Source organism: Rhopalosiphum maidis, chromosome 2 (genome assembly GCF_003676215.2).
Source record: "Rhopalosiphum maidis isolate BTI-1 chromosome 2, ASM367621v3, whole genome shotgun sequence".
NCBI lineage: Eukaryota > Metazoa > Arthropoda > Insecta > Hemiptera > Aphididae > Rhopalosiphum > Rhopalosiphum maidis.
In genome coordinates this window covers 7,682,616-7,693,232 of record NC_040878.1, presented here as the reverse complement: position 1 = coordinate 7,693,232, position 10,617 = coordinate 7,682,616, and the positions used below count along the sequence as shown (strand labels likewise).

The following is a 10,617-nucleotide window of genomic DNA, read 5'->3' as shown; positions in this document are numbered from 1 at the left end:
GAAGATATTGTTGGAGATGGTTTTGTCTTAAATATATAGGTAATAAATAAGATATCGATATAAATCACTGTTGTCTAACTTTTTTGTTTCCTTATTTTTTTTAACAGATCATTCACATCTTTTTTACTCCAATAATACTTTTTATGTTATTTGCTCGACTGCTATTGGGGTGCGCAAACGCCGCGTTTGCCGGTAGGGGGGTCTTTGCCCTCTGTTACCGAGAACGACGAGCAATCCCTACGACCACATGGTAGTCACGCCGCAGCCGCCGAGGTTCAAACGTCATTCACCGATTCACGAGGCTCTGTCTCAAAAACTTACACATCAATCGCGATGTTTTTCCTTGGTACTCTTATATTAAATTACTACGATAATTGTTTTGTTATTATAATCAAACATTTCATGAAAAGTCATACATTATTTTGTATTCTATCAAAATATACCGAATCTAAAATACAATTTTCTTAAGTGCAATACAATTAAATACCTTTTATGAGTCCCACGACGTAAGTCAATAGTTCCATTATGCATGTTATAAATTTAAATAATGCATGTTATTAGAATTTATGATAGTAAATTATGAATCAATTTTTATTTCTATATGTAAACAAGTATTAATCATATTTCTGAAATAAGCATATCTACAATTCTGATTTATCATTATTTTATTATATTAATTTAATATTTTTATATTTAAATGATTATAACAATATCAAAATTGTTAAGATACATATTATACACTAGGCTTTAAATAAAGTGTCTTATAAATTAGGTCAATAGGTATAATACCTATTTAATTATATATTTACTAAATTATACAAATCGCAAAATTGTACTATTTCCTATACCATAAAGGGGTTGTTTTAATGTTATATCAGCAATTGAATTTATAATGTTTAATCATAAATAAACAAATGTTAATTATTTGAATATATCTAATTTATTTAAATTATATATACGAGGTTATAAAAATATTGTGGGAGTGTCATACGAGATATATTATAAACAGATATTGTATAATATTCAGATGTAGGTATCATTTTAATATTACTTAAATTGTTAGTTTTAAATTAGTTCTGTCTCTGACAAAAAACTTACTAAAATAAAATCTCATTACGTGATATTAAATTTCACATCCACGTACAAAGTATATTTTTTAAATTGATGAAAAACGAAAATAATAAATTTATATTAAAACATTCAATACTGGATTATTTTAAATAGTTAAATTTTTTCTTTCTTATGTATTTTTATATTTATGGTTTATGCTCACATCAAATTGTATACTCGATTAATATTTTAACATTTTAAAATAGTTTTATTATACTGAGTGATTTATCAATATGCTTACTCCTTTTATTCCTCAATAATGCAGTTATTTAAAATCGGATTTTTGGAATTTTAAATATACGTAGGTACTCGAAAACCGTGTTTTCAAATTCTTCAGATTTCTCGTATTACTTAAAAAGGGTCCCGTGGCGATAACAATTCTCTTTCCCCCTTTTTTACTGTAAATTATTTAAGGGTAATATTTTTTTGAATATTTTAATGTTTTAATTCAAAATTAGACTTATTTTGTTTATTATGTGATTATATTGCACCTATAAAGAAGAAAGTTAACTTAAATTTACTTAATATTATTTATAAATACTTATGATTTTATGGAAGCATATTTATAGTAGGTAGAATAGGTAGATATTGGATTATAAATTATATTTCCCAATAACAGGATTTAATTATACAATTTATTAAAAATGTACAGCGTAACCACATTTAATTAATTAACTTAATAAGTTTTTGAAAACAATTTGTTAAAAAGAAATACAATTTTTTTAATTTAAAAAAACTCATTTTTAGTGTATATAATATTACTAAATTAATAAAAATAAAAATATCTATTTTGAAATACAATGGATAATTTTTGTACCATTCTAACTAAAAAATTTTTCGCACTTCATAGACGAGTGTGTACTTTATATATATGTAACAATACAATAGCTATTAAATTTGTTGTGGACAAATAATATAAAATTAACTCGTTAAAAATTTTTTTTGAAATTCTTTCGCTAAGTAGAAATGTTTTTGAATAAAAATGTTATGTTTCCGTAAAATATTTTGTTATATAGAGCATTACGTTAAATAGAGGTTCACTGTTAATTAATTATGACATTCATACAGCAGTAGTTCAACCTTTTAAGTGTAAGTGTAGTTTCTGATTTTTTATAAATATTTAGAAACTATTATTACACACACATTTCTTTTGTAGCTTATTAAAGTTGATAAAGTATGCTTTTACTCTAGCCTATTAGTTATTAAATAAATATGAAATTTACATCAAATGTCGATAATTACTTAATATTTTTAAAATTGTATTATGATCATACAAGTACGTTGAATGTCAGTAATAAATAATCTATGAAAATGAAGTTTAAGTTAGTTACAGTGGTCAATGACTAAACACGAAATATTTTTTAATGAATTTTTATTTAACTATTTGATTTATTTTATTAACCTCAACAAAAATAAATTGTATGGATTGAAATTCTGTGGTGGACTATTTAGTATATTAAATTAGGAGATCACCATCTCGTTGTAAAAGATCACCTGATACATATATATCATTTTTTTATGGATATTCTAATGTAGAGTATATTTTTCAAGGAATATAGAAGCAATATTGTTTTTAGTCTTTCAATGATTTGTCTTTTTTATAATAATAAAACATTATACATCTGTCTATAGTATTTAGGGTAGAAAAAGTGCACTAAAGTTTTATAGTATATCACCTTTGTGTATTTGAAATTGGCCACAAATGGTACCTTAAGCAAGTCATTTTTATAATTTCCCAAAATCTTTATTGGAAAATTCAAAAAAATTATTTAAAATCGAAAAATAAATTGGTATGATAACAATATACAAATGAACAAAATTGATGGTTAATTATTTTGATAGAATATATATTATGGTAGAGTTTTTAAACAAATGTTGACCATTATATGCTAAATATTAAAATGTTATGATTACATTGGTTAATTAAGTTTTAATTTTGAATAACTTATAATTTGATTATCGAATACTTGATAATTTAATACAAGATAATAATTATATTCTACCCTTCTTACTAAATTGTAAGTTAAATTTTATTGTGTTCTACTTAAAGCAATTTAATGATATATTTTGATTTAGAATTATTTTATTTATTGTATACATTTATATATTGAGCTTATAATGTTAAACATTAATGTAAATTGATTAAATATATATATTATATATTACCTATAAAGCAGCATATAAAATTAAATTAAATTTTGATTATTTAGTAACATGTAGTAAAAATAACTAAACACCTTTTCATAAATGTTCATAGAATATAAGTTTATAACATTTATAATATAATGTCTTACTATGGTGCGTAAAATCGAATATTTCTGAAACCTTGCCACAGTGTACTCTGGCATTTTCTTCTTTATCCTGACATGGTATTTAAGAAATGTTTATAGCAGATGTGTAGGTACCTATATATATTATTTTTAAAATATTATATAATATTATCTACCATAGAAATACAATTAAAATTTGTTGTATGCTATTGGTGCATCTAGCCATTCACAGTTGACGTAAGCAGTTCTAAATAATTAGTGTGCCTACGTAGAATATTTATTTAAATTTATTTAAGTTTATTGTAATATACTAAAATTGCAAAATATATTAAGAATATAATAATATAATGGTACATAAGTGATATGCACCTACTGATATAATTTAAATTTAATTACAATATTTAAATCATCGAAAATATTTTCAAAAATTCATGAATATGATTAAGTATACACTAATATATATTTACATAACTTTTTGAAATTTATATACTATTTTAAGTTGAAAATATGATTTTTTAAGGATAATTTAGTATGATTTGAGACTTTTATTTTATTATAGTTATTAATAATAACTTATTATTAACTAATATAATTTGAAAACGTATTTGTTCTTAATGTATGTAGGTATATAATAAATTGTATGATAAAAATGTATTTATGACATTGCATATTTTATTTACCTACTTTGTCATAGCTATGTATAATGTATAATGTATATATATATATATTTACGTTAATGCTAAATATTTTAATATTAAATGCGTGTAATCACATTTTTGTTTAAGTTGAATTTTTTCTCCTTACAATTAAAAAAAAATTATAGAATACTATAGTGGATATAAATTTTCTGTGTAGAAAGTTTTCTATATGTATAATATCTTCTCTCCAGGACGATGAGAATCGCCAATGAAGATCCGTCTTTCTTCTTATAAATTGTTTTGGTTAAATATGTGATATATTTCATTTAAAGTTTTATTATTTACTTATACTATGCCTTTGTATATATTAGGATCTTGTCCATAATTATAATAAATATTATATTTACCTACCTATTGTTTAATTAAAATTATTCAAAGCGCAGTGATGAAAATTAATTATATGATGAAATGGGATACACGGTTGATGATTGTGAAAAAAATCAATTTGTGCATAACTTACACTGAATTGTATTGCTTTAAGTTATTTTTAATTTGTTTTATTATAAAATACTTGACAATATACATATTACTGGGGGTTAGTCATTAATATTATATTTGTTATTTACCATTAATGTTAGAAAACATGGATAATTATAGTTAAATTAATAATCATGACATAATGTATATTATATGTTTAATGTATTATTTTTTGGGAGCAAAAGCATAAATGTTTTATTATAAAGTATAAACACTATAAACTATACCTAATCTATATTTAATAGACATTAATAAATGATAATACATATCAAATACAATATTTTGCATAGGATTAACATTTTTTTTCAAATGTTTTAGATTCGTAGGCTAGTCCTCGGCCATTTTAAATGTTTAATAACATATTTAAAATTATTTTTTTAAATCACTTTTTTATGCAGTAATAGTTATCTGAAAGGTTCATAAGCCTCTTTATTGATTGCAATTTAGATATCTAAGTTTTCAGGATTTCAAATTTTTTAGAAGTTTAAACTGTCGTAAGAACTTTAAATATTCGAGTTGAAAAACTGCTATTGCGTTTATGTGTATACAAAATGATTATATATTATATTATAGCTTAGTTGGAAATCGGTATAGTTTTTACTGCGATTTACAAAATTATTTGTAAAAGACAACGAAATTTACCAGAAAGTTATAATGGACTCCTTATTCATCCTATATCGTATTTAGTTATGTTTATTTTAAATCTAATCAAAATAATGTAATAATTTTTTGACTTAAATTTGTAATTGAAAATATTTCATTTGAGCATTTTAAAAATGTAGTATTTCTTATAATTTTTTTAAAAATTTTCATGATATAGAATATTTTTTTCGTCTTGTATAAAGTTTTGTTTGTGGTTTTTTTTACAGGTTATCATGAAACCTTATCGTTTGCTAAACGTTATGTCTTAATGACTTGAATTTAAACCCGCAATGATCAGAGACTGGGCTATGCATCGATTTTTCACAAACAATGGTCTAACAGACAAAAACCGTAGTTTGGATGATTATCATCGGGAGAATGTGTCGGAAGTTGCTAACAACCACGACTGGCAAAATGAATTGGAGACAGAACTGTTTCAAGGATATTCGCCTGCCCTCTTAACGTTTGCTAGTATATGCTGTGTAATTTATATGATGGTTGGTGTGCCTGGAAATCTTATCACCATCATTGCCTTGTTTAGATGCAAAAAGGTAAGTGTATTTCGATAAGTTGAGTCTATAAAACTTATTATTTACAAGTTAATAAAAATTTAAACCTAGTTTTTTTTTATAAATTTTGATAAAGATTTTTTTGGTTAATTCCATTAGGCTTATAAATATATTATTATAAATAATCTTTAAGAATATACTTTGGATTAAATATATATTTTTTTTATAAAGTTTAATTATTAATTACATATTATAATATTATAGTATTATGTAATATGTAGTATATAATCATATTTATATACAAACAATACGATTATACTATACGGAGTGGTATATTTTCAATAAGACACTCATAAAGTATTTCAGAAAATACTAACGATTTTAAAAATATTTTTTACATAATTTTAAGTTTTACAAAATATTTTTTTTAGAAAAACTTTTGTTTACTATTTCGTTATCACTTTTTTAAGTATTTAATCTTTTGAGTTTTTTTATATACTTCAATTCCTTAAAACAATAAAAAAAAATAATTAAAAATTAAAAACTGTGAAATATTTTTTTAAGAAAATGTTTTTAACCACTTGAATTTACAAATAAAATATTTTCAAAAACATTTGTAGTTTTAAAAAAATAAATTGTTTATTAAATAGATCATCCGGTATACTAATGTAATATAAATACTAAATATTATTTATTGATTATTACCATATAAATATATTATATATATTTACCATATACATGTGTATAATATTATGATATATTTTAATAATACATTAATAATTTAATCAGATGATTAAATTCATATTATAACTATAAAAAAATTTTAATTTGAAAAAAGAAGTGAATTATTTAAATGCACATTGTTCATTATTGTCCTTTCCATAATATTGCGTAACGGATTTAGTTACATTTATAGATTTATTAGAGGATAGTTATTTTAAATATGTCAACGATATAGTTGGATATAACAGTCCTGGATTGATTTATTGATACAAATTGTTCATATTATTGCATTGTAATTTTATTATATTTATAAGATTAAAATAAAAGTACGATTTAAAATTGTATTAGAAAATAAATCATATCAAATACATTTAAATAAAGTGTAATTTATCGGTAACACAAATAAGGAAATGCAATTTTTATCGTCTCTATAAACCTTTTTAAAACAGTAATAAAACTTAAACACTTTATACAAATAGTCGAGGATGAATAAAAATGCATTCCTAATAAATCACACACAGTAAGAAAATAAAAATATTTAAAGTTTGTCATTTGAAAATAACTTCAATAGTTATAAATGTTATACATTTTAATATACCTTTGTCTTAAAGGATTTAAATCCTATGGGGGAATGGCTTTTTTTGACTAAAATTATTGGCATAGAAATTCGTAGAATTTATATTAACGTCCAGAGCTATAAACCATAATACCACAGTTATAATAATAATACAGACTTAGTTTGGACAACTGCTGCTGTCGTGATAATATATATAGTTATTGATTTCACTTGTATTGCTATAAATATTATATGTTCTGTGTAGATCATAGGAAGCTAAAAAATGCAATAATAAATACGCGTATAAACTATGAGCGGTTAGAGTAGGTTGGTTATTAAATATTTGGTAAGTAACGTCTCCAAGTAGTAAGAACATCATCAGTCGTTGCACGATTTGAGTCGGTTTTGAATCGCCGTCGTGGGTCGTTGTCGTCGTTGGTTCCGTTCTAGACCGGAAGCTGATGGTGCCGCAACAACCGTACTAGAACGTATACACGGTTTTGCTATTAAATGATCTTAGTGCTTAAGATTTCTCGGCAGTAATGAACGTATTGCGAATGGTCGGCCGCGATGGCCGTAGGAGTTGGTCCAGATGACCGTTTCTGAAATTTATTGACGAAAATGTAATTTTATTCCAATTAAAAGTAGGTGATTTCGATCTGTCGGTTGTATAATATTATAGTTTATTGGCAGCAGCTAGGTTGATACAGGAGTTAGATAAATTATTATCTTTATAGAGTAGTAAGTACTTATTCAGTATCCCTATATCAGTAATGGATGTCGGATATAATTAGGTATTTTAACCTAATAACCACTAATTTCCGCGTTTTCCTGGTTTTAAAAAAGGTAATATTATATAGTTAGGTTAAATTAAACAATTTGAAGTTATAATGATCTTACAGTGGTGACTTATGATAGAGCTATATTAGAGTTAACTTATTTTCTATCCATGCTTAGTCGATTTTCATGTATAAGTTTACTTAATATGAAATAATTTTATGCTGAGTAATTCAAGTATTGATTACAGCGATATGAATATTAATTATTAACTGTAATTCAGCTTAAAATAAGAACAAAAAATGAATTTTCTATGTTTAGTCATAATATGTCATTGTAAATGACAAATTTATAAAGTTTTACATATAAAAACACTTGGGAATCACTTGATAATCAAATTAAGTTGTACTATGTTTAGAGAACTCTTCAATTTTTCGTATACTACAGCGTAGATTGGATTACATTTCTATCGAACCACAGCACACAGTAAAAACTCATAAAACTGTCTATGGAAAATAACGCGTAGTATAAAAGCAAATTTAATTAATGGGTTTACACAATCGGCAACTAACGTTGATTTGTAAACAGTTGTTGTTTTTGAGTAATGATAATATCATAAAATATTACGCTAAAGAAAATATTAAAGAACCAATGAGAATTATACTTTAATATGAAAGTATAAAATATTATAATATTATATTTGACTCATTGTCGTTTAACGCAAATAATTATAATCCAGTGATTATGAATACGATTGGATTGAAATCAAATTGTTTTGTCGGATAAAAGAGTTAAGTCATATTTTTATATAATTGAATGTCGGAGATTAATAAATAATATTGGAGATTCTTAAATTATCTAAATATTTAGGTTTTAAAACTTTTGTTTTACATCTATTAATAAGTTATTATTAGTTAATATAATACAATAGAATGAAAAATTACAATAGGTATATAAAATGTTAAACAAAAAATATTCATTATAAATTTATGACAAAACACAGAAATATACATTTAATTTAGCCATCTTTAGGTCTGAAAAATTGTTTAACCAATTTAAATCCTAAAATTAAAATATATAATAATAATAAAGCCACGACACGTAAGAAAATCGCTAAGTGTTAAGTATAAATTGTTAAGCTATATTCTTAGCTAAAGTTAAACATCTTTAAAATGTATATGTACAGTTCATTAAAAATTAAATATATTTACATTATATTCTTAAAATTAAAACTATTTAATTGTATTTAGATTTTGTTACATCGAATAATTTATATTAAATGTAAGTACCTACAAAATTAAATATATTTAGTCAAATAATAAAAAAAGCTTCTATTTATACTATAGATGTACAAAAATTTTCAAATTCCTAGGGTTATTAGAAAACATCTCGTATGTATATAAGTATGAATTCGGTGTATTTTTAATTAATTCGAAAGGTTGTCATATTTGAGATAGGTATGTTTGATTAGTTGAAATATAACAGCAATGTGAAGTTTTTAGAACTCCCGTGGTTTGTTAATTGTTTGCTGGTGGTTAAAAATTTGACTGAAAAAACTTTTGATACGGAAACCTTATTAGTAAATAGTAACATAGTAACGTAGAGATGGTGCAACTATTTTGTTACCAGTTATACATTTTGAGTGTTTATCATGTGCCTACTTAATGTAGAATAATATTTAGTTCCTGAAATCGGTTTTCTATAATATTTATAAATTATTAAATGTTTTTAAAATATTAAGTATTCATAAAGGTAGTTTATGAGCAATTTTTTTTCTATGCTAGAAAAGATTTTTAGATAGATACTATTTTTATATCGACGATTATTAATTGGTAGGATATAGCAGGTGTATTGTTAAGATTCCAAGGTGGTCATCTTCCGGGAATTATTAACGGAGTCACTAGCTCAGTGGTTCTCAATTTTTTTTTTATATTCTATTTATTTATTAATAAAAATTAAACGGACGGAGTCCTTATACAAAATGGTTAAAATTACAGCAGTAAGAGATTACAATTGATAATGAGAAATGTACAAAAAATAATGCTGGTGTAAGACAATAAAAAAAAAAAACATAACTAGTTAAAATTAAAAGTATAACTATTACCTGTAATCATTAATAGATTAGCAGGACAATTTAACATATAGTTCTTATCAGAATACACAGGATAAAAAAGCTCAGGATTTCTGGTGTTAAAGAAATTAATTTAAAGTTGATTAAATAAAGTAAATCTAGACAATCAATCAAGCCAAAAATTAATTTATAGAGAAATTTTTAGAGCAACTCTAAGGGCCTAGTTTTAAGAGGAATAAGATTTGAATCATTTAAAATATTATTATATGAACCATGCGGTGGCCTATGTATATATATGTTGCATTTAAAAGACATAAATTGCAAAAAGTTATTTTGTACAGATTCAATATTATCATTTTATTTAGACCTATTGTTTATCCAATTTAGTGAACAATATTCAAGGTTTGAACGAACTAAAGAACAATAAAGAATTTTTAAAGCAAAATATCACAAAAATCCTTACATGATTATTTGATAAAACCAAGAATACGCATAGCTTTGTTCTTAAATAATTCAGTGTGATAAGAACAATTTAATTTATAATGAAATATTATCCCAAGATCATTTAAATTAGAGACAAGTTCAAGATAAGAATTTGAAATGGAATAGTTAAAAATAATTAGGTTCTTGATTAAATTAAAACGCATTACCTTACATTTTTCAATGCATATTTAAAAATAGATCATTTTTTTCATACCAATTTTGTTAGTTATTTAAATCTGTTTATAAATCAGATGTTTGTATGTCCCCTTTGTAGATTTTTAAAAATTTCACGCCCCCTCTT

The 10,617-nt window shown here is 23.7% G+C and overlaps 1 protein-coding gene across 2 annotated transcripts in view; it reads left to right on the top strand.

The window, feature by feature from the left end:
* The first annotated feature begins 274 nt into the window (after positions 1 to 274).
* LOC113553237 (G-protein coupled receptor moody) overlaps positions 275 to 10,617 on the top strand; it is a 139,522-nt gene continuing 129,179 nt past the window's right edge. The window contains exons 1-2 of one of the 2 annotated variants that reach the window (XM_026956454.1): positions 275 to 346; positions 5,425 to 5,748. In XM_026956454.1, coding sequence (XP_026812255.1) covers positions 5,488 to 5,748 — 261 coding nt within the window. In that variant the 5' untranslated portion in view covers positions 275 to 346; positions 5,425 to 5,487. Of the gene's footprint in view, positions 507 to 5,424; positions 5,749 to 10,617 lie in introns of both variants that reach the window. The other variant, XM_026956452.1, reaches the window with a different exon arrangement.